The 26,257-nt window shown below is 41.6% G+C and overlaps 1 protein-coding gene across 1 annotated transcript in view; it reads left to right on the top strand.

Annotated features, from left to right (window-relative positions):
- Positions 1 to 26,257, top strand: part of UNC13C (unc-13 homolog C) — an 857,791-nt gene that overhangs the window by 296,395 nt on the left and 535,139 nt on the right. Inside the window, exons 8-9 of the mRNA XM_077472480.1 lie at positions 9,041 to 9,112; positions 12,792 to 13,011. Coding sequence (XP_077328606.1) covers positions 9,041 to 9,112; positions 12,792 to 13,011 — 292 coding nt within the window. The remainder of the gene's footprint in view (positions 1 to 9,040; positions 9,113 to 12,791; positions 13,012 to 26,257) is intronic.

Consider the following 26,257-nt stretch of genomic DNA (forward strand, 5'->3'; position numbering starts at 1 on the left):
ATTGACTTCACTGTATTTTTCAATGCAACTACCTTCAGTCAGATTAAAATCTGAACTAAAAAAAAAAAAAAGTTTAACCTCTTGGTGCTGGCTGAATTCAAATATGCGGCCTCTCTGCAGGTGGACATTGACGCAGAGTGGCCGCATATTTGCGTGCATTAGTGCAAATACAGCTGTGGCAAGAGTGTGCACCCTGCGTGCTCCTGGCACAGTTACCGAGGGCTAACGGAAATCTCCTGATCGCTGCTTGATCACCTGACTTTTGTGACAGCCAATCACAGTGGTCAGATGATCATAAACCCCACCTCCCGGCCCTAAACCCCTTAAAGGACCGGGTGGCACTGGCTCCAAGGGGTTAAATATGTTTTCTTTCTGGTGCCCAAGGAGCTGCACAAGCCATATACAGCCACCAATCCAAGTGTATAGCGGTACACAACTGTGCTTGGGTAAATACCCATGGCTTCTGCATCTGAGTTTACTTGTGTATGCCTGTATGGCGTTTCTTCCCAAATGTGAAAGTTGCACATCCAGGGAGACGTGCCATACATACATAATGAATTAAACTGTTGAAAGACACTAACTTTAAATGAGATTTCATGCGGTATAGAGGCACCTATTATGCAACAAAAAGTATTTCAGGTATTGCTGTTCATCACAGCTTGAAGATGGTGTTAAGTACATGTAAATGTGAAAATCTTGAGTCTATAGAACAAGCCCAATTGAAGCATATGCATGAAATAGACTAGCTTAAGTGTTCATTGTGCAAAAGTAGATTTACTACATGCAATCATGTTATGTAGAAATCATTGAGACATACAATTATAAATGCAAAAAGTTTCAAAGGCTGTCAGAGGGATCACACAATCGGTGTAAATATTATCAATATCTATTTACAAAATGTGATTTTTGTTTAGCCCAGTAAGAACACTAGGCACACATCCAAACAGCTAGTCAGTGGGTGATATTCCAGTCTGTGAAGTTTCAGAGAAATATAAATATCTACTCTGAATCACGGCACTTCTTACATATAAAAACAGATGGAAAATAGATATCAGAAGCAATGTAGTAATCCATGAGTCCATTCCAGTCTGCTAGGCTGTAGTGTATGGTAAACAAGGTTGCATAAAACTTGTATTTACACAAAGTAAGCAGCCATGCAAGTGCTTGTTTAGGTGTCATATATTAGCCTCCTCCAGGTGGACAGCAGAGTCATTCCAGTGTCTCCATTGTTAAAACATGCAATTCCCATACTGTAGGATACAGACAGGTTATGAGTTTTATTTGTGTTTCAAAATTGAAATGGCAAGTATAAATTACAAACATAGGCCACTAAAGCCGCGTACACACGGGCGGACTGTCTGGCCAACTTAGTCCGTCGAAATACATTTCAGCGGACAGTCCGCTCGTGTGTGGGCTTCAGCTGACTTTTTCAGCGTGCAGTCTGGCGGACTAAGTATTTCAGAATTTCCGAAATACTGTCCGTCATACTTTGGTTTCAGCGGACAATCCACTCGTCAGTAGGCTAGTTTGACGGACTAAGTATGGCGCATGCTCAGAAAGGATTTACACGGCGAAAGGTTGCATTGCTGTGTATTGGACTTCCTATTTCTAGTCCCGTCGTACGTGCTGTACACGTCATCGCGCAAGCTTTCGACGGACAGTTTTGCATCCGTGTGTGATCAAGTCCGTTCATTCGAAAGTAGGACGGACTGTCCGTCGGATTGTCTGATGGACTAAGTTGGCCATACAATCCGCCCGTGTGTACGCGGCTTTAGAATTCAACATACCCACAGTCTAATACAATTGTATAGGCACTCCCTGGCTGTAACATAAGTCCAAAATGATATTAGTGCATCCATACATAATTCCATGGGCAAAAAAGTCAACGTAAAGATGTATATTACCCAGGTCTGGAGTCAATTAAAAGAGACGGAACTTCATGTGACTCATTAGAGCCTAATGTTCAAATAGTCCTTTGTCACCCACAACAAAGGTGCAATGCGTGTCCACAACAGAGAAGCAATGTATGCAGATACTATTTAATGGATTTACATTATATTATGAAGGACAACCTGCCAGTAACAGGAATATCTGTGTGTAACCACTACAATGTTATATATGCAGTGTGTTTTATTTCATTAAACAACACCTTTGTCAATGCGTGTAAATAGTGGTAATCTGATGGACTTGTTGGACTCTGCCAAGTTTCAATATCCAAAAACAATGGATGTCTGACATTGTTGTGTATAGTTACATGTACAATTGGTATAGAAAAGAATCACTCCCACTTTAAAAAAAATCACATTTTGTTGCTTTGCAGCCTGAATAGAAGACAGACATTTTTATTTTTATTTTTATCCAGCTGTATTTACTAGTGCAACTTATAGCATCTAAGTAAAAGATAAAACATCAAATTAGATCACATCAGAAAAAGAATAATAATTGAAAAATAGAATGGGATATGTCTCTACTGACTTTGCACACCTGGACTTTGCAATATCTGCCCACTTTTCTTTGCAGAACTGCACTGTTCAAGTTCAGTTTCATTTTATGTTGACTGTTTGTGGACTGCAGTCTTCAAGTCATTCCACAGATTTTCAATGGGGTTTAAGTCTGAGCTCTGACTAAGCCATGCAATGATATTTACCCTTTTTTTTCTTCAACCACTGTGGGGTAATTTTTGCTGTGTGCTTTGGGTCATTGTCATGTTGGAAGGTAAACTTTCTTACCATTGACAACTTTCTGGCAGAGGAAGCAGATTTTCCTCAAGAATGTGATGGAATTTTTGTCCGTTCCATTTTCCCTCTATCATTACAATTAGTTGATTCCCTGTGCAGAGATACACCCCATAACAGGATATTACCACCTCCATGCTTTACTGTAGGAATGGTGTTATTTGGACAGTGAGCTGTATTGGATTTCTGCCAGACATGTAGTTTGGTGTTTAGGCCAAATCATTAAAATTTTGTCTCATCTGAACATAACACATTTTTCCATGTGGCCTCAGAATCCTCAAGGTTTAAGGTGGTCAGACGAGACTAAAATTTTATTATTTGGCCTCAACATGGAAATCCAGTACAGCTCACCATCTAAATGACACCATTCCTACAGTAAAACATGGAGATGGTAATATCCTGTTATGGGGTGTTTCTCTGCAGCAGGGACTGGAGCACTTTTCAGAATAGAAAACAAATGGATGGGGCAAAATTCATCAAATTCCTGAGTAAAATCAGCTGCCCTCTTTTAGAAAGTCCTTGCATGGCTTAAGCAGAGCCCCGACTTAAACCCCATTGAAAATCTGTGGCATGACTTGAAGACAGCTGCCACAAACAGTCACCATCAATTGTAACTGAATTTAAGCAGTTCTGCAAAGAAGGGTGGGAAAATATTGCAATGTCTAGATGTGCAAAGTTAGTAGAGACATATCCCAACAGAATAAAGGCTGTAATTAATGCAAAAGGTGGTTCAAGAAAATGCCGACATAAGGGGGATTATCCTTTTTCCAACTCGGTGATTGTGTTTTTTAATAAATAATAATACATTTGACGAGGTGTTATATCTTTAACTTGGATGTTATAAGTTGCACTAGTAAATACAGCTGGAAGAAAAACTGTGTCTGTCTCCATTTCAGGCTGCAAAGCAACAAAATGGGATTATTTTACAGGGGGGGGGGGGGGGTGATTCTTTTCTATACCCATTGAATATACATCATTGTGCCACAAGGACAATACCATAGGATTGTGTTACAATGGAGCTCAAACAAAAATTATATTGTTCAACTATAGTGGGTGTATGTACATTTAACATTAGCAAGGTTCAAGGGGAATCAAAAAAAGTAAAATAAAAAAATGCAAAACCTATCAATAATCTAAGAAATATAAAAACAATAAGAATGATATATTAACAAAAAAGATTGAAAATGAAGGCAAAACAAAAACACAAATCAAAAAAAAATACCAAATAAAATTAAAAGTATACAAAAATAATAATGATTGTAAAAATATTATTATGGCCTCCCTTCCCACAGCAGCACACGGTCAACCAACAATAGTGTGTGAAAACATTATACATTGGAGATTGGAAAACAAATAGGAGCTCAAAGTGTAGCAGAGAATATATGGCATTTTTTTAACACGTTTTGTCAATATCCTTGGTAACTTGGCTGACATCCATGGCATCTTTAGTATTCAAAGAAACAAATAGAAAAAATAGTTATGGCTGTAACCTTACCCGAATATTAGAAGGGATAGTATTGGCGGCCATGCCTGTTTTGGGTGTAACGTCACCCCTTGACCGGGCATGGGGAGCTAATGCTGAAAGATAGAAATATAGCATCTAGAAAGGAAGTATTCCCTTTTTTTGTGTCCCTTCTATTTCTATTTGACATTATTCTAGAAATAGGTAAGATCAAATGGAATAATTGAATGCAATGATTTAGCTTTGGATGGATGTGTGTGTGTGTGTGTGTGTGTGTGTGTGTGTGTGTGTGTGTATATATATATAAAAATATATATAGATATATCTAGAAATGTTAGTTATGTAAAGACTGTTAATTTTTCTTGTGAAAATAAAGAAATTAAAAATATATATATATATATTTGGACCTAAAACATCTGTCAATAAGCAAGCCAGGCTGGACCTAATTGTTTACAATATTGTCATTATCCTCTATGTGGCCTTCTTCTCCAAGCTTTTTTATTATAATGCATTTTCAAAGCTTTATATTCTCCTTGACTTAATTGGCTCCAGTTCCCAACTAAATCTTTCAAAGCATTAAAGTATTCTAGAATTACTTTTCTAGCAAATGAATGTAGGTATTATATTGTTTTAATAGCTATGTTATCAGGAGGACAAAAGTTCAAAACTCTTTAACCACTTCAGCCCCGTAATATTTGGCTGCTGAATGACCGGGCCATTTTTTGTGATTCGGCTCTGCATCGCTTTAACTGACAATTGCGTGGACATGCGACGCTGTACCCAAACAAAATTGACATTCTTTTTTTCCCACAAATAGAGATTTATTTTGGTGGTATTTGATTGCCTCTGTAGTTTTTATTTTTTGCTCTATAAACAAAAAAGGAGTGACAATTTTGAGAAAAACACAATATTTTGTACTTTTTGCTATAATAAATATCACCATCTTTTTTTTTTTAAAGCAATTTTTTTCTCAGTTTAAGCTGATATGTATTCTTCTAAATATTTTTGGTAAAAAAAAATTGCAATAAGTTTATATTGATTAGTTTGCGTAAAAGTTATAGTGTCTACAAAATAGGGGATAGATTTGGAGCATTTTTATTATTTTTTTTTTTTATTTTTACTTGTAAATAGCGGTGATCTGTGATTTTTATCGGGATTGCGACATTATGGCGGACACATCGGACACTTCTGACACCATTTTGGGACCATTGGCGTTTATACAGCGATCCATGCTACAAAAATGCACTGATTACTGTAAAAATGTCACTGGCAGGGAAGGGGTAACACCAGGGGGCGATCAAGGGGTTAACTGTGTTCCCTGGGAGGTGATTCTAACTGAAGGGGGAGAAGACTGACTAGAGGAGATGGCGGATCGTGGTTCCTAGCTAATAGGAACACACAATCTGTCACTCCTCTCAGAACAGAACAGGAATTTGTGTGTTTACATGTTCTGTCCCTCGTGCTCGCGATTGCTCATGGCCGGCGGCCATCACGACCATTGGCCACAAGCATTGGCATCCCCTGCAGTGCAGCGGCGCATGCGCCTACTATCCCGATCATGCGAGCTGACGTATAGCTACGATGGTTCCCGGGATCGTGCCGACCTGCTGCAGTAAAATTACGGTGGCTGGTTTCTGATAGGTTTTTTTGAGGGAAAATAATACCTTGGTTGTTTATTTATTTGTTTATTTTTTCCTTTTTTTAATTATTTTTGACAAAAAAATAACCAGATTCACTTTTTTCAAAATAACTCCTAATGCTAATTTATATGTGGGCCTCTTTGGATCTGAATCAGCACACCGTATTGGCAAATCCATGTTTATTACAGTTGTAGGATTTATTTTTTTCCAAGCGCCCTGTGAATTAGAGAAAGAAGAAACTACATAGAGATTGAGTGCAGCACATCCTGTCAAGATGATTATAGCATTGCTAGCATTGCAGATTAATGTGTTGTGCAACTCTGTGAATTTAGGGAAAAATCTTGTTGCATTTATAACATTTGTATGTTGTTATTATACAGGATTTTATATATATATATATATATATATATATATATATATATATATATATTAACTGTCTTGTATGCTCTTTTTATTTTTGTATTTACATAGTTGCCTTTGTACTGCCTAAAGCCTCAGTTAAAGTCCTTGCCTTTTGGACAGTTTGATTTATTGAGATTACCTACTTCCTGGCTTCTGGCTCCTGTCTCTTGATCATTTGTTGGAGACCAGGAGCTGTTGATGACAGTTCAATCTCTCCAGTTTCACCACAAATCCGGGTAAACCATATGTGGCCTCTGCTAAATGACAGTTCCCCACTTGCATCTGGATTTTTTAACTTATTTGGTCAGTGATGTCACCCAGGATCCCTGATGGCTTTACTGACAGCGTGTCCAGTGCAGTGCTAGATGAGCATTGTCAAGAATGGCAGAATATCATATCGGTGGGTCATCATGATTGCTCAATGAGGTTACCCAAAACCCTGTTTGTTTAATTTCAGCAGCCAGCCAGGGATCTATCATTTCAAAAGGTGTTGCTATGTGCTAACCACTTGCCACCCGCCATATAGCAAAATGACAATGGCAAAGTGGTTTTAATATCCTGACCGGACGTCATATGACGTGATCAGGATATTAAGCCGCTGCGCGCCCCCGGGGGCGCGCATCACGGCAATCGTTGTTGCAGGGTGTCAGTCGGACACCCTGCAACTACGATCTTGGGAAAGAGTCTCCGTCAGAGACTCTTTACCACGTGCTCAGCCGTGTCCAATCACGGCTGATCACAGTGTAAATAGGAAGAGCCAGTGATCGGCTTTTCCTCACTCGCGTCTTTCAGATGTGAGTAGAGGAGAGCCGATTGGCTGCTCCTCTGTCAGGGGGGGTCTGTGCTGATCGATTATCAGCACAGCCCCCCCCGAGGATGCCCACACAGGGACGCCACCAGACCACCAGGAGATGCCCAGCACCAGGTATGCCCCCTAGACCACCAGGGATGCCAGCCAGTGCCCATAATGAATGCCAATCAGTGCCCACAATGGGCATCACTGATTGGTATGCATTATTGTTTGGCACTGATTGGCATCCATCCCTACAAAACTTTAAATTACAATGCCTCCTATCAGTGCCCATCCATGCCGCCTATCAGTGCCCATCCTAGCCGTCTATCAGTGCCCATCCTAGCCACCTATCAGTGCCCATCCATGCCCATCCGTGCCGCCTATCCATGCCCATCTGTGCCGCCCATCCGTGCCGCCTATCCATGCCCATCCGTGCCGCCATATCCATGCCCATCTGTGCCACCTATCCATGCCGCCCATCCATGCCAATCCATGCCACCTATCCATGACAATCCATGCCACCTATCAGTGCCTATTTGTGCCACCTATCAGTGTCTATCTGTGTCGCATATCAGTGCCACCTATCAGTGCTGCCTATCAGTGCCACTTCATTGGTGCCACCTCATCGGTGCCCATCAGTGCCGCCTTATCAGTGCCCGTCACTGCAGCCCTGTCAGTGCCCATCAGTGAAGGAGCAAACTTACTTATTTACAAAGTTTTGTAACTGAAACAAAAATGATTTGTTTAGCAGAAAATAAAAATCCCAGAGGAGATCAAATATCACCAAAAGAAAGCTCTATTTGTGGGAACAAAATGATAAAAATGTAGTTTGGGTACAATGTAGCATGACCGCACAATTGTCATTCAAAGTGTGACAGCGCTGAAAGCTCAAAATTGGTCTGGGCAGGAAGGTGTATAAGTGCCCGGTATTGAAGTGGTTAACATTGTTGGGTGTAGTGGGCCATTTATACCCAGGGAATCATCTTGACTGACATGGATCTACATTGTTGAATGATGTAATTGAAACTGGATTTATATTAGTGAATGCTATTATGTATTTTCTTTTAATAAATAACTTTTTCAATGGTGTGGGTGTTTTTTCCTTTACTACTTACATTTTCTTGAATGAGTACCAAAAAAAAAAAAAAAATAGTGTTTACTAGTTTTTACATCTCCGCACATTAACTTTTCTCTTCATCGTGTAAATGTGGAAACAGGGAAGTTTGGATGTGGTTTTCACAGTAATGGGCAAGCATTAGCCATGTGGCATCCATATGAAGGAACTCGTAATTTGTCTGTGTCCTGGGCAGAATAGGTACTAAATAACTATTTCTAAAGGTAGACTTTTTATCAGTGAGATTTTTATGTGAGGACCAGTTTACATACATCACACTTTGCCCTGCACAGCACCTCTACCTTGCAGCATTTAGGGCCTCAGGTCAAATCCTAACCAATACACTATATGCATATCCTTTGCATATTCTCTTTATGCTTATGTTGGTTTGCCCCCACACTCCAAAGACAGGCTGGTAGGTTCATTGCTCCTGTCTAAACTTGGCATAGTATGTAAATGTGTGTATGTTAGATAAGGACCTTATATTTAAATATCCATGAAAGCAGGGACTGGTGTGAATGAATAGTATGCAAAGCACCTTAAAAATGTATGGTGCTACAGTATATACTTACCTGTAATAAATACATAATAAGATGATAAGAATCACAGCGTGGCAGCAGAAAACGGTGTTCTAGTACTGATGTCTGCCAATAGTCTGCACATCATTTTTTTTTTTTTTTTTGGCTTCACTGGTTTATTAAAAAAAGTGTTAAATACTATTTTACATAATATTTGTATTCCTGGAAATTCATGTTTAATAGTTAAAATTCAAATAATTGTTATATCTCTTACAATGCATGAGCAGTCTGCTTTATTACATTGCCATCATATATTGAAAGTTGATGTCATGTTTACACTATGCTGAAAGTGACGTGCTGTCTTTCTGCTTACTAGACACTGGCCGCAAGGAAAGCTGGAATCTCTCTTGCAATGGTAATCCGGACATCTGTGAACAATGAGGAACTGGTAGGTACTGATTTATAAAGCAATATATATAAAAAAAAATACAAGTAGACTTGCCAGGCCAGCACAAGTAGTATATCGACTTGTGTGAATGGGCTTTGGGCTTGTGTCATTGGAAAAATACAATGCTTTAAGGTGCGTTTATTTGCATTTAAGACCATTTGGAGATGCTTCTGAGATCAAGGAGTGTAAAATGGCAGGTGCATATGATCTGCTGTAGACCTTCTTCTCTCTTACATTCAATCTCTTTCTAAGCTCCATCAACCTGTTTCAAGCTGCATTTGCATCCTTAATGACTTGAATTGGACAAATTGGAATAGAAGCAGTTCTGATGTGACCAAAAACCCCTCAACACAAGTTTTTCATGACCATCTTGCTAATGTTCAAATCCTTGTTTTCTACATAAAACAGGTTTACTTAGGCTTTACTGAAGTCCATTTCCAGCCTGGACAAAACATTATAAATTCCCCAGCAGCAATCCTTTCTAATATTGTCCACTGCACACTCACCACTCACCAATGCATCTGTGTTCCTATTCTAAGTTGCATGATGGCTACTAGTATCAGGCAACCCCTGAGCTCTGTGCCCACTGTGTCAAGGATCCACACACCAACACCACCCTTGCCTCACAGGAGAATGTTCTAGAACCGTGACATCCTTGGACCCAAAAAACATCTGGAAGGAAATTATATATATATATATATATATATATATATATATATATATATATATATAAGCCAAGGGGGTACTCCAATGGGGTGGGGGTTTTGGATCATCCTCAGCTTTTTATATCTCCCAAACACTTCACAAACCTGATTTTCTTGTTGTATTTTCTGTCTTCACTATCCCCATATGGCTACAAATAAGGTGTCACTTTCTTGTAGCTATAAGTTACAAGCTATCAGTTGTTTAATTTATATTAGAGATTCCATTGGGGAAGTATGACACCACCTTTGGCTTTGGCTTTGTAATAATTGCTGCAGTGGGGTTAAACTGTGAATATCACACTCACTCAACAGCATAAATTCCACCTACTAACATCAACTTACAAAGCCATCCACAACTCTGCCCTCAGCTACATCACTAACCTAGTCTCAAAATACCAACCAAATAGTTCTCTACGTTCCTCCCAAGACCTCCTGCTCTCTAGCTCACTTGTTACCTCTTCTCATGCCCACCTCCAGGATTTTCCAGAGCCTCTCCCATCCTCTGGAACTCCCTACCCCAATCTGTTCAACTATCTCCTACTCTCTGACAATCCCCAATCTTCACAGAGGCCTATCCAGCCCCCACCTAACAACTGTACATTTATTTTCTCTATTAGTCTATCACCCACAGTTATTACCTCTTGTATCTCTTGACCCTCCCTCTTAGATTGAACATTCTAACGTGCAGAGCTCTCTGATTCCTACTGTATTAAACTGTATTGTGATTGTACTGTCTGCCCTTATGTTGTAAAGTTCTGTATAAACTGTTGGCACTATATTAATCCTGTATATAAATAATAATAAAGTGAATTTTCTAGCAGATAAAATGCTCTGCATGGGCTTTAGCTTGCCAGCTACTATTAAACAATGAGGGACATTTATCAACCCCTTTACACCCATTGTTTCCAGTAAATGGTTGCATTCTTAAATTTAATCACATATTGTAACTGTGTTACCATTGTAGTGCTTATTCCATTGTAGAATCTCCTGCACGAGAAAGTCAGTTTGGAACTAGAAAGCATATTGTCGCAGCAAGTGCATAAACACTTGGATTTGTATGTGAAACTAAGGCCGCGTACACACGCGGGGACTGTTTGCTCAACTTTGTTCGTCAAACAGTTTCAGCGGACAGTCCGCTCAAAATTAGCATGGACGGACTTGCCCACACACGACGAACGAACAGTCCGCTGAAACCGTGCGCGATGACGTGAACGGCACGTACGACGGGACTAGAAAACGACGTCCTATACACTGCAATGCAACCTTCGGCGTGTAAATTCTTTCTGAGCATGCGCGAGACTTAGTTTGATGAACAAGCCTACACACGGGCGGACTGTCCGCTCAAACCAAGTTTCAGCGGACAGTTTTTCGGAATTTCCGAAAAACTTTGTTCGCTGAAACTGTCCGCTGAAGCCCACACACGAGCGGACTGTCCGCCGAAACACTGTTCAGCGGACAAAGTTGAGCGAACAGTCCCCGCGTGTGTACGCGGCCTTAGGACAGTTGGAGTGTTATTTTGAAAGCAGGGTTTATACCTACGGGGGACAGAAGAGAATCGGGAATTAAAGTCTTGAAAGAAACTTGGAACACTGTTGATAAAGAGGATCAGAGAAAGTAGTATGTTTTTGATGGGGTGGGGGGTCGATGGCACATGTTTGAAAGGGGAGGAAGTCATGGGTAAGGGTGTATTATGAATACTATTGGTCATGACCAGGAACAAAGCATCCTTACTGCAGGGTAGATGTGTGGGGAGGACAGGTGGTTGACAGTGGCGGCTGGTGCTCAAAATGTTTGGGGGGGGCACAAACAAACTGAAAAATAATTGAAAAAAAAACATCAATTGCAGCCACTGTGCCATCAAATGTTGCCACTGTGCCCATCAAACGCTGCCACTGTGCCATCAAACGCAGCCACTGTGCCATCAAACACAGCCACTATGCCATCAAATGCAGCCACTGTGCCATCAAACGCAGCCACTGTGCCATCAAACACTGCCACTGTGCCCATTAAGCACTGCTCAACTGCCCATCATATGCTGCCAGTGTGCCAAACTGCCCCCATATGCTGCCAGAAAACTATATATTCACTGTGTTAACTCCCTAACTCTGCCTCCCCGCAGCCCTTCACATAGGTTTTAATGCTGGGAGGATCCTGCAGAGTCTGTATCATGTGACCACCGCCCGCTGAGAGGCAGAGCCTGTTGCCAGTTCAGGCTTCTGGGTGGATCCCAACTATATAGTTGGGATCTTATCAGAGACTGGACCGATTAAGTGACATCAGCTGAAAAACGGATCACAGGAGTGCAGAACGAACTGCACTCTTGTGATCCATAGGAGAAGTATAGCCAAAAAAGTTTTGGTTATACTTCTCCTTTAATAAAAAGATTGAGAATAGTTAGCATGATTTTTTTAATCCAACTGAAAAAAAGTTGTAAAACTGTATATAAATGTCCCCCAGTGGCTCTAGTAGAGTAAACAAAAGGAAACATAAAAACTTAGTGGGCGAGGCTTTCCCACAAAGACCTGCCATGAAATATTATTAAGCCAGAAATTACTTTTCTTTTTAAAGAGACTAAGATCGATTATTTCTGACATATTTATATAAAAGAACAGCAATTAAAACATGCTTTCTGTGAATACATTCTTTGTCCTATGTTTGTAAAACATTTCAAAAGTATTGTTTTATCCTCAGCAACAATGAGAGGATAAATGGAAAGACATCTGTTGTTAGATTTTACTTTCTGTAAATAATTGTCATATATTATAGGTTTGCCAGAATTGCTTGTTTTAGTATATTGATTAAAAGAGAAACCAGTTTTCAGTTGTAACATGCAATTTATATAAGTGTTTTGCTTCTCTGTATGCATCAGCCAACGACTGATTGTATAGTACTGTAACCACTGCAGAATAACTGTCTGTGAAAACATAGAGGCTGCTTGATACTAATAACAGTCTGCTTGATGTTTTACTCAATAGAAAAACCATGTTTTCAAAAAGACCCTGCAAGCCCTTATTTACCCAATATCATCCACCACCCCTCATAACTTTGAAATATGGACAGCGACTACACCAACATATTGCTATGAATGTGAAGGTCTGCTGTGGGGGATCGCAAGACAAGGCATGAGATGTACAGAATGTGGGGTCAAGTGTCATGAAAAATGCCAAGACCTTCTTAATGCTGACTGCTTGCAAAGTAGGTATCTCTTTTAGCTAATTTTCTAGCAGTATAATGCACTATAATTTATTGCAGTATATCAGTTGCTGGATAGTTCTAGGCTATCCCTTGTGATAAAATGTAGTGTTATATTGTTTCTTCCAAAAATGTTACATTAGCTTGGATTTGCTGACTTTCCGATGGACAATGTGTGATCAGATCTTGTTGTCGGAAAATCCAATCGTGTGTGGGCTCCATCTGACTTTTTCCGTTGGAATTTCCGTCACACAAAGTTTGAGAGCAGGATCTACAATTTTCCAACAACAAAATCTGATCGTTTAAATTCCGATCGTGTGTAGACAATTCTGACAGACAAAGTGCCATGCATGCTCAGAATATATTACCAGACGAAAGCTATTGGCTACTGGCCTCTTTATAGGCCCGTCGTATATGTTCTACATCACCGCGTTCTGAACGATCGGATTTTCCGACCACTTTGTGCAACCATGTGTATGCAAGACAAGTTTGGACCAAAATCTGTTGAAAAAAAAATGTCCGACCGTGTGTACAGGGCATAAGACTAGATATATTTTCTGGTAAATATGATATTATCAAGACTATCAAGACTGACTTGATAGTAGGCTTCACTGACTCAGTCAACCACCTGGCCAAATAATGGCAGGCCATTAGTACTGGATGGCTTTTTTTCCTATTTTGCTACAGGGTATGCCAGAATAAGAAGTTATAAATATGAATTTTAAAAATAGTATTACTTACCTCTACCTTGTCCACCTCTGTTTAGAGAAAGAATTTGTGTCATTGAGAATCCATGTTACCAGATTTGTACTATGAGCCAAAAGAAAAGAATAAGGCTCACAGTGGCTGTGGTGCCACCCTGATTGGTTTTGGGCTATAGGATTCCCATCCATATACAAACATTGTATAAGCATATTTGCTCTTCTTATTGACAGTAAGGTTGACATCATGGAGACTGTCTTTGCAGATGGATCAACCCTTACCTCTACCATGTCCACCTCTGTTAAGAGAGAGAATATTTTTTTTTCCAGGGTGATGCAATAATAGTGTCATTGAGAATCCATGTTACCAGATTTGTACTGTGAGCCAAAAGAAAAGAATAAGGCTCACAGTGGCTGTGGTGCATCCACACCTGCCTCTTTATGTTCTCATTGCTTTGAAAAAGCCATCTGTGGCTATGCTTTCTCCAAGGTGAAGTTATACCCTGTTTCCCCTAAAATAAGACCTAGTGTGATTGTCAGTGATAGCTGCAATAAAAGCCCTACCCCCAAATAAGTCCTTGTAGGTCTTCTTTTCAGGGTAGGGCTTATTTTTGAGGAAACAGAGTAGGGCTTATTTGGGTGGTAGGGCTTATATTGCAGCCAACACCGACAATCACGCTAGGTCTTATTTTAGGGGAAACAGGGTACTTAGTCACTGACTGTTAAGATGCCAGCGGCATACAATAGACATATTTCTGTGTTTTTGTAATGGTTTTGCTTTGACCTGCAAAAATTTAAGACTTGTGAATGCTCAAATCAAGATGAAATCCTCAATCATATTTTACTATACATGAAACCAATAAGGCCATTCTAAATATAGTTAGGTAGGTACAGTATATATGGGACTAGGACCATTGTTCTAAATCCCAGCACCCTGCAATGCAAAAATTCAAAAGTGATTTTTAATGTTTCTCCACCAGTAATTGTGTAAGGCGTTGCTTAACAATTTAGGTCACAACCGGTCATAAAATATGGATGTTGCCATTGCTGACCTCCTTCCTAAAATGCTAACTACAAATCTAGAACAGGTATGTAGATCAAGGGAGTCGGAAGGAAGACAAAAACCCTAAGCATCAAACAAGCATTTTCAGAATGGGACCATCTTCTGCATATATCTAATTACAGGTTTCCATTAATGAGGATTAGGAAACTAGAAGCAGTATTAATGCATTTAATACATTGCAGAGAACCAGGCTTATTCTGTTCATAGGGCAAGTAAACCTTGTGTGCAACCCTAAGTGTAGTAACTCAACCAATCAGAATTTGTCTTGCTGAAAATAGAGCAGTAGAATAGGGATTTTGATTATTCGCTAGGGCTTCTGCACTTTTCTAGTCCCTAGACTAATCTGGAAAAACTATCCTGAATCTCTGGATAGATAAAGTGAAAAGTTTAAGGGGTTGATTTACTAAAGGTGAAGAATAAGTGAATCACTTAGCCTACTGAAGCTGTGTTCCATTTAATCATCCAATCCCATCATCCTTTGTAATTCCCCTGCACATGATTGGGTATATAAAATGAACCAAGGTTCCTTAACTTTCTAAAATATAGCATATGTCATACCATAGACCTAAATTCCATAAATGCAAGAACTTTATTCAAAATGATAGACTGCATAGTATCTGAAACACAAAGCAGTCTGAAAAGAATAATAGTACCTCTGAAGCATTAGAAGAATTATTGCTCAGGTTGGTAGGTATTTTCCCAGAATACCATGTGACTGTTATAAAGCTGGCTGTATAGCCTAAACATGTTTGCCTGCTTATGAGTGATGATTGAGTTGCAAAGGAATGATAAGTTTGTTGCATGTGTTGTAACAGGGGTATACTAATCATTACCTCCTCATTAATTGCACAAACATATGTTATGTGCAATAATCTATCCAGTGAGTGATAGTAATTGCTTGAAAATAGTGTTCTACATTCCTGATTTTCCATTAAGCAGACCAAAGATGAATTTCTCTTGTATCAGTCTGTGTTATTTACACATGTACTTTTAGAGCATCAATAAAGCAATGAGAAGTGCTGTTACTTTGAGTTATTATCTTTCTCTATGGTCTGACTTATAACTCATATAACTTAATAGTGCCAAATGAAGTTGTAAAATCTTATGTGTTGCCACATGCACATTGTTTGGGATCATTTGCACTGTTTTTGTGGAATAATGCTTGCTTTTGAAGCTTCCATAATATATTACAGAATTACACGGCTGAATTGCTTTACAGTAAATGGTTAGTTTTTGAAGAACTTCAGCTTATAACATGTACCGTAGTTTTCAGGCAATGCCATATGTGTCAGAGCTACCACAGTTTAATATGTCATTAACTAAATTAAGCTATAATGAAGCTATAATGAGATATAAGGTTATTACCCACCAGGGACCTTTTATGTATTGCTATCTGTAACCATGGAATCAATCCATTTAAAGTCTGTCTCATTCCCTCCAGCTCCACAAAATCTTTTAAAACCGACTCAATGGGAAATTTCCCAAACTTCATCTGAAATATTTGAGCAACATTTACCCTATGTAAAAATCCAAATTCAAGGCCAGTCGCCCAACATTCACACAATGGAATTTACGTTCCCTGTCATTTGCCAACATTCTAGAATAGAAGGACTTTACTGTAATAGTCAACCTAGGTGAAATGGTAACTTTATTGCACATTTAGCTGACATCTCATCAAAAATGTTCGAATTTTTTTGTACAAAAAATGTGCCTTGCTGGGTTGTTCTAGATTTCTGGGGTTGATATTTTTAATTAAAAAATAAACAACATGATCCCTTCCCCTTACCAGAGATAACCAGCCTGACCCATAAGGCATACACGATGGTATCCTCATGGCCAGGGGGCAGCGAGTGTAGCAAAGCAACGATGCCCAGTGCTGAGGGACACAAAGCTCCTCATCATGGGCAAAATCCCACCATTGTTAACGCAAAATCCAAAACACTTTTTTTCCTGTAAAATGGGGAAAGGATAGAATTTTTGTTAGGGAATTATTACTGTCCGTGTCTTTCTGTCCCAGTGACAACCTCCTGTCTCATTTCTTATCCTGCTTTCACAGGGATAGGAAGTAGGGTACAATCTTTCCATGGGGGCCACAAACAGCAATAGACACTTGACAGAAACTTTTACTCTGTGTCTAATGAAAGTTAAAAAAGGTTTATCTTTATCTTTGTATTTCTTTGTTTTAAATGTGAGCTTCAATACTCTTAAATTGAAGTGTAACAATACATTTTCCAGGTACTACCCTTATTATAATCCTTGAATATGGGTGGATTTGTTCAGCTTAGTCTGTGTAAATGCAGGATTACAGTACTGTCCTCCTTGAGCATATACTATAAACAGGCCTTAGCAATTAGTTTAAGCTAAAATCTGATGTGGATCTTTAGACTTTCTATAAAACAGACTTTCAATTGCTTGATTTTATGTTTTATTATTTGGGATTCTCTTCTAAAGTTCACCTGTTACATTGTGCAGCCTTTGCTCCTTCCTTACATGTATGATGCAGCTTCTGCAGGTGTCTTTAGTTCTATGGTGCCCGCAAATGTATATTTGGAAACTTCCTTTTAGAGCTTTTCCATTCTCCACACCCTTCTACACCTGCTGTTGGCCCATCACATTACAGTCCCACTCACCTGGTCCATGTTTCATCATTGGTCCTCCGTCCTGGGATGCTTGTATACTCTAGGCTGCATTCAGCCCTGAGATACGTGTTTACTCCAGCCCTGCACCCATGTCTGTGATCCTTGTATACCCCATCATCACCATGTCTCCCAATATACTCCAATTAGCCACCTGCTCCTCATTGCGAGTGTGATTTCCTGTGTTTTCCAGCCATCCTCTTGTTACCAGCACTTGTACACTCCCAGTTTGCTTCCTTATCTGTGTCTCTCTGTGTTTCCATGCACCCCTATCGCTTTAGACTGTGTTTCCTATGGGCTTGTGATTCCTGGGCCATTGCACTGCAGTTGCTGTGTGCTTCTAGCTATCATCATCGATATCCTGCCAGTAACCTGCTCTTCAATCCCCATGTAATTAACTGAGTTTTGCAACTAGCCACTTGTTGCTAACACCCCCTTATTCACTTCCTGCTTTTCTTTTCTACAAACCCTGGCCTGCAACCTGCTTCCAATGTATTATGTGCACTCCTATCTTCTTAGACTATGTTACTCTCTTAGGGGTGAGTCACATCACTGAAAGGGATTCTCTCCTGCACACTTACTTTCAGTTCCCAGTAGCTGCTTCCTCAGGTGAGTCAGAGGTCCTCAACTTGGGTGTTTTCTGCAGCCAAATCCATCTCCACCTTCAGGAGCTCTAATGAATACAGTCAGACTCTGCTCTTTGGCCCTTCTAAGGGCTTATAACTCTGCTGTTGTGTGGACATACTGAATTCTCCCACCAGTGCCTATGGGTATCCAGTCTATCCCAGACTCCTTGTAGCCATCTGTGTCTCCTCCATTACCAATGCCACTGCCTAGTCTCAGCTGCTGTAACTAACTCCTGGTTAGCAAGTCCTAGTAGGAATAATAGGAGAGTCAAGAAGTGGCTGACCTTTTCTTGATGTGCCCGAGTGTCCCCTTGAAGAGGGGGACAGAGTATATGGAGTATCTAAAACTGCTGAAGATAACTGTAGATATCTAGAGGCACTTGTTAATAAGTATCTGACATTTCTGGGTGTTGGATCTTGCCACAACCCCCCTTCCCCATGTATTTCTATTGGGCAATTATTATGATGGGAGTAGCACTGGCCAATAGGACTCTGCGGAAGGTAGGAATGGGAGATATGCAAAAACCTAGCTTTGCTTATCATGACCCAAAACTTGGTTAGGACAGGAAGTCTCTGTACTTCATATCTGGCAGCTCCTCCCCCAGCAGAATCTATTTTACTCATCATTTTTATTAGTTTTGAACAAATACAGGGATATAAATTTTCAGCAATGTAGAGTACACCAACATTTTAAGTAACACATTGGTACTATACAGGAGATGTTCACTATAACATTATGATTTCTTCTTATGGATACAATAATATTAGTGATAATAGTGAATTATTTGTAATAGTCACTTTTAGGTTCATAGATTGCACATCCTAAACATGGAATTTATTGCTTATCTTATGCATGTAACTGCGATTAAGATCTCCTTACCTAGGTTGTCAATCTTGACCTAGAAGACCATAACAGATTTACAACAGTAGAAGAAAACTCTAAATAAAACAGATCAAAGGGAGAAAAATCTACACAATGGAAATTTCCACTATCGATAGTGCTATGATGGAAGTATCCCTCAACTATTACTACTACTACTACTACTAGTACTCCTAGTCCTCACTAGCTAGCTTTCAGTTGCTAGATATGCACCTGCCTGTATTTTAAACTTTTCAGAGGATATTAGTTAATTTATGAGTTTTAATCCACATTTCCCATTTTTGTCTGAAGTTGTCTTTATTGCCATGGATATTAGCATATGATTGTTCATAAATGCAGTGTAGATTTACCCTAGAGACAACTTCTGTGAGTGTGGGTGCTATGTCTTTTTTCCATTGACACATTATGGATAGTCTGGCTGCTATTAAAATATGTAAAACTATTGATCTGAAATTGGTAGGTAAGAGTTCTATTGAAAGTCCCAGCAACGCCAATGCTGGAGTGGGTTGGGTTATGATACCCATGAGGAAATGATTTGGAAAACAGGCTTCCAGATTTCCAGTAGCTGGATATAGATTTGCAGTACCAAAGTATGTGCATCAAGTTCCCAGGTTGTCTGCATTTACGCCAGCAATCTGGGGAGTGTTCTTTATAGATTTTCGATAATCGAACTGAAGTTAGATACCACCAATATAGTATTTTATATACATTTTCCCAATGTAACACACAATGCGAAACTCCAAGGCTAGTTCTAATTGCTCTAGACCATTCTTGGTCTGAGGATGTTATATCTAAATCTTTTTCCCATTTCAGTATCACTGGTGTTTGTTTTATTGGAGTATTGGATTGGAGCAGGGAATAGATAAGTGAGATGCCCCCTTTTTAGATAGAATTATTATGATAATTGTCCCATATTCTTTTGTCTAGAGTTATGGTATCAGAGGTGATGGAATTTATCCTCTCCGTGTGCCACCTTGTCCAGGGAAGCCATTTGTTATGGAGAAGGCTACCTCTGTCGCTTGGTATGTTGCTTGGCGGTGGCTTGGAGCGGGAGCTTAGTTAGAAAGTGTCCGTCTCTCACCCAGGCCAGACAGACCCCCAGCAGAATCTCTTAGGCCGCGTACACACGGGCGGACTGTTCGCCCAACCTTGTCCGCTGAACAGTGTTTGGGCGGACAGTCCGCCCGTGTGTGGGCTTTCAGCGGACAGTTTCAGCGGACAGTTGGACGGACAAAGTCTTTCGGAAATTCCGAAAAACTGTCCGCTGAAACTGTGTTTGAGCGAACAGTCCGCCCGTGTGTGGGCCTGTCCGCTGTACTTTCGAAATGAGCGGACTGTTCCCGCTCGGAAAGTCCGCCCATTTCGAGCGCGTGTACAGGTAGGCGGGGCCCGCGAAGGAGACGTCGCGGGCTCCGCCGCCTGGAATGGGCTTAAAGGGGAACCCCAACGCCGAAAAAAATCGGCGTGGGGGTTCCCCCAAAGTCCACACCAGACCCTTGTCCGAGCACGCTACCCGGCCGGCCAGGAAAGGGGGGCGAGCGAGCGCGCCCCCCCTCCTGAGCCGTACCAGGCCGCGTGCCCTCAACATGGGGGGGGTGCCTTGGGGAAGGGGGGGGCCGCGCGCCCCCCCCACCCCAAAGCACCTTGTCCCCATGTTGATGAGGACAAGGGCCTCTTCCCGACAACCCTGGCCGTTGGTTGTCGGGGTCTGCGGGCGGGGGGCTTATCGGAATCCGGGAGCCCCCTTTAAGAAGGGGGCCCCCGGATACCGGCCCCCCACCCTATGTGAATGAGTATGGGGTACAATGTACCCCTACCCATTCACCTGTGAAATAAAGTACAAAAAAAAACACAACACAGGGAAAAAATATTTTATTGCACAGCTCCGGGGGTCTTCCGTCTTCGGGGGTCTTCTCGCCGGACTCCTCCGCTATGTGTGTGTAGCTCTTTTACTAGCGGAGGAGTCCGGCTTTCTTCCTCCCCGCCGCCGGCCTCTTCTCCCGACTTCGGGGGTCTTGTCCCCCTCTTCGGTTCTTCTGCCGGGCCACCGCGCCTTCTTGTAGCTCTTTTACAGGCGGTGGCCCGGTCTTCTGTCACCGCTGCCTTCCGTTCTTCTGTCGCCGCCTTCGGTTCTTCTGCCGGGCCACCGCGCCTTCTTGTAGCTCTTTTACAGGCGGTGGCCCGGTCTTCTGTCGCCGCTGTCGTCGCCACCGCCGCCGCCTTCCGTTCTTGTTCTTCTTCTTCTTCTCCTGGAGATGTTGACTCGACGAGCTCTCCGGCCGGAATGCCAGAGCCGCGCTGTGCGGTCACTTATATAGTGACAATGGGGCAGTGTCACATGGTATATGTCACATGGGTTGGTCACATGGGTTGATGTCACATGGGGACTATGACATCGTAAGGGGGCGGGGTCACCATGTGACCAACCCATGTGACATATACCATGTGACACCGCCCCATTGTCACTATATAAGTGGCAGCGGAGCGTGTCCCTGGCATTCCGGCCGGAGAGCTCGTCGAGTCAACATCTCCAGGAGAAGAAGAAGAAGAACAAGAAGAAGAACAAGAACGGAAGGCGGCGGCGGCGGCGGCGACGACGACAGCGGCGACAGAAGACCGGGCCACCGCCTGTAAAAGAGCTACAAGAAGGCGCGGTGGCCCGGCAGAAGAACCGAAGGCGGCGACAGAAGAACCGAAGGCAGCGGCGACAGAAGACCGGGCCACCGCCTGTAAAAGAGCTACAAGAAGGCGCGGTGGCCCGGCAGAAGAACCGAAGAGGGGGACAAGACCCCCGAAGTCGGGAGAAGAGGCCGGCGGCGGGGAGGAAGAAAGCCGGACTCCTCCGCTAGTAAAAGAGCTACACACAGATAGCGGAGGAGTCCGGCGAGAAGACCCCCGAAGACGGAAGACCCCCGGAGCTGTGCAATAAAATATTTTTTCCCTGTGTTGTGTTTTTTTTTGTACTTTATTTCACAGGTGAATGGGTAGGGGTACATTGTACCCCATACTCATTCACATAGGGTGGGGGGCCGGTATCCGGGGGCCCCCTTCTTAAAGGGGGCTCCCGGATTCCGATAAGCCCCCGCCCGCAGACCCCGACAACCAACGGCCAGGGTTGTCGGGAAGAGGCCCTTGTCCTCATCAACATGGGGACAAGGTGCTTTGGGGTGGGGGGGGCCGCGCGGCCCCTCCTTCCCCAAGGCACCCCCCCCATGTTGAGGGCACGCGGCCTGGTACGGCTCAGGAGGGGGGGCGCGCTCGCTCGCCCCCCTTTCCTGGCCGGCCGGGTAGCGTGCTCGGACAAGGGTCTGGTGTGGACTTTGGGGGAACCCCCACGCCGATTTTTTTCGGCGTTGGGGTTCCCCTTTAAGCCCATTCCAGGCGGCGGAGCCCGCGACGTCTCCTTCGCGGGCCCCGCCTACCTGCACACGCGCTCGAAATGGGCGGATTTGCCTCCTCCTTACGTGGGCGAGTCCGTTCATTTCAAAAGTTGAGCGAACTGTTTGGCAAACAGTTTGCTGAAACAGTCCGCTCGTGTGTGGGCAAGTCCGCTCATGCAAATTTTGAGCGGACTGTTTGCCGAAACTGTTTGACGAACAAGGTTGGGCAAACAGTCCGCGCGTGTGTACGCGGCCTTAGAGATTGACTGGTTGGGGTCTCTACATCTTTTAGATCTCTTTCTTGTCCACCATGTTATAGGTTATAACTGATATATCCTGCTCCTAAGGGTTACTTAGGAAAAGTAGATTTTCAGCGGGTTGGAGAAAAGCTACCCAATAATTTTCAATAGTTAGAAAAGATTTACCATTTTTAGATAGAACTGGAGTGTTTCCTTTTTATAAGAAAACTTTATTCGAAGTTATTTTTTATTCAACGATGTGTAAAAATCCCTCACTAGACCATACAATACTGTCCTCTCTAATCTTTATTTTCATTCAAAGCCATTCTGCTTGCCAAGAATACAAACGTTCTCTCCTGCAGTGAGCCTAATGTAGATGACAGTAATATAATGCAGCCTCTGCTATCTGGTGCTACCTGTGATACCCTTTTTATGAGTTTCTGGTAAATCACCATGTATTCTTTGTTAAAGCAGCTCTGGAATAAAACCCAGCTTTTACAATGGACATAACTGCTGCTGGTATATTTGCAAGAAGCTTCGCAAACTGAAGGCAAATTGGTCTTGTACAAATTGGGGCCATTTTAACGTAAAATACAGGTTTCATAGCACAGGTTAAAATGGTACCAAATGGTTTGTGCTTCCTAGAAGTGGCAAACAAAAATACAAGTGATAAACAAGCATTTCAGCTACAAGGGAATGAGTGGCTATGAAAGAAACTTTAGAGGCAAATGTCTTAAATATATTTATAAAATGATGGAAAACTATAAAGGTTTTGTGTCAATGTAATATTATTTTTTTTTTTTTTTTTTTTTTTATAAACTGCCTGTTTTACATATGTCCACGTCTGCATTGATTATTTTGATTACTTTACAATTTTCCCAATTAATACAAAATCTTTCATTTACTAATAATCATTTAATAAAGGATCCATACTCAGTTTAAAGCATAGGTGCTCAATCTGTGGCCCTCCAGCTGTTGCTGAACTACAATTCCCATCATATAAACAGAAAAGTCAGTGCTACTACCCATACACCACATTGATAGCAGAGCTCCCAGGTGCTCGATCCACAGTAGCTGGCTGAGTAGAGTAATGTAGAAAAAAATGATCCGCACTCTGGTTGATGCTCTTGGTTATGACTGAGGCCTTATAGGCTGAAACGCGTCAACTGACTTAATCTGCGTTTGTTCACTGTGGCTATTCAATAAAATGAAGAAATTATAAGAGCAACAACCGGAGTGTGGAGAATTTTTTCTACAATTCCCATCATGCCTCTGCCTTTGGGAGTCCTGCCTGTTACTATCAGCTTTGCAATGCATTATGGGACTTGTAGTTCCACAACAGCTGGAGGGCTGGAGCCCAAAAAATAAAAAATAATCAGCACAAGGGACATAACTTACTGTCAGCAGTATGTGTTCCTTGTACTGATGCCTCTATTAGGTGAAATCCTCCTCTGTGCATGCCTGAGCTAAAGCATGAGCACAAGGGCACATCCTATTGACTGTGCGGTATTTCACTTATGCTAATTTTGTGTGTTATTTTAATGACTTAGCCTTTAAAACCAATGTGAAAACTTGATCAATATACAAAAAACAACATGATGGGTACACACTGGAAGGGACAATGTATTGTGCAACTTACTGTGCATGCAGAACATTCCCAAGCACTTTGCATTACTTTCATAAATATATATTGAAGTTGCACAGCAAATCAGGATGCATGCATACTGTGCAGACCTTTTAAAACAGCACATCAAGAATTTGACATTATCCAATTGATATTTATCTTTCAATGCCACTCCTTAATGTAATATACACATGAAAAGTCCAAAGTATGCACAGTGAAGCTACAACTTTTTATTAAACCTTGCACATTTAACATTAAAGAACGGAGAAAAATATATAGATACTGCGTAGTTCATTCAAAAATGTTTTTTGCCAGGTCATCTCCAGCTCGGATTCTTTCTAAGTCATTCATCTAGAACAACCATCAAAAGTTAGAGTAAAGTCAGAACTTCTGTTCTACGTGCTTGATTCAAGTTGTTGACTTGAAAGGTATTGAAGCTATTCAATCAATATGACTGTCAAGCTGCTATCATGTTTATAAGGATCAGTCAGTAAAGCAGCTATTTCTCTTGTTATTGGTTTCTTCCAGTTGACGCTTGACAGACTATGAAATATAGGAAATCACTTTATGGAGAAATTAGAACCAGACATTTGATTACTATAATGAAAACGAGCTTGCACAATGTTGACAGCATATTTAATAATAATTTCCCTTTAAGTCACATTAGATTGCTCAGAATGATTGCTATTGCCTGCCTTCTAAGTGATCTATATACATTTATGTCTTATCTGCTGGCCAAGGAAACCCACATAATGAAATGGTGATTGGAATAATCCATGTCTCATTCCAATAACTCATACGCTAAGAGGATCTAAAAGTATTGGGAAAATCTTGGAAAGGACTAGACTGCTGGATTTATACTGTGCTTTGGCAAAGGCTGGCAATAATATTAAAGTAATGAGCTCCAGAGAGATTATTGTTGGCCATAATGATGTTACATCTCATAAAAAACGAAACTTGCCTTTCATTTCTTGGCTAATGCACTATGTAGGCAGCTAGAAGCACAGCATGCAGAAAAATAAGACAAATGTGAGTTGGAGGAGGGCAATCTGTCCATCTAAAAGTGCCCATAGATATGAAATGTTTTTTCTTGATCTGGACACTTACATTTAGAACAGTAAGTGATTATATGCTCAAAGGCAATATGTCCCCTCTGTTGAGAACCCTTGGCCATCTGATCAGTTGATCACTAGTTCTCTTGCAAGATAATGGCAGACATGTTTGCTCAGTACATAGACAATCACACTTTGCCAGAGTTATGGTTCATGTTTTTGAAATAATCTTTCTTCAGAAAGATGGTTTGCTGGTTGGATCTTCCACTTCCCATCTTTTGTTTAGCAATCTAAAGATGGCTATATATATAGTGACATGGGGGGATGTCTAGCTCAGTGGTAGATGCCTTTTCAGTAAGTTCACAGCAAAGAGGATCTTTAGTTTAAGGGCAGTCCAATTTTATTAAAAGGAACAAAATAAGCGAAAGTTCATATGTGCACTTGGATGCCCACACAGGGTTTTTCCTCTGAAAACAATAACAAATCAAAAATTCCATGCCGCCAGGCTCTCTCTCTTCAGCAGTACTGCCACTTGGGCTTTACGCTTCAGCCCTCTTGGCCATATAACAGGGTTCCTGTACAACTACAGTACGTATTTTCAGTTTCCTTGCTGCTCAAGGCTTCCACTTCAGGCTCTCATCTGTCTCCTTAGATGCACACAGCTTCAACACACACAGTGTCTATCTAGAAAGCAGCCCCTCACTGCTCTGATCCTCAGACTTGGGTCTCTGGCTTTCACTAGTGCACACCTGCACTCTCTGGACTCCTGAAGACCCCCTGTCTCTCTAGGTGGAGCCCAGAACCCTAATCCTGACTCTGCTATAAGCCCAGGACCCACCTGCTCAATCAACCAGCCAGACTCCTGGCTGTTCCCAAAACCCGGTCCCAGGATTGGAGATTCGGTCCCACCCATAACGCTATGGAATCTCCGGGCTCCAGGTCCCCAATTGGATTTTACAAACTTTGGAGGAAACTGATAAAACAGATTCCTCCACATTAAATACCCCATGGAGCCCCTCAACCTGCCTATTTGAGAAACCTGGGTGAC

The sequence above is a fragment of the Lithobates pipiens genome, unplaced genomic scaffold, assembly GCF_037356315.1.
Source record: "Lithobates pipiens isolate NorthernLeopardFrog02 unplaced genomic scaffold, aLitPip1_a1.2 Scaffold_8, whole genome shotgun sequence".
NCBI lineage: Eukaryota > Metazoa > Chordata > Amphibia > Anura > Ranidae > Lithobates > Lithobates pipiens.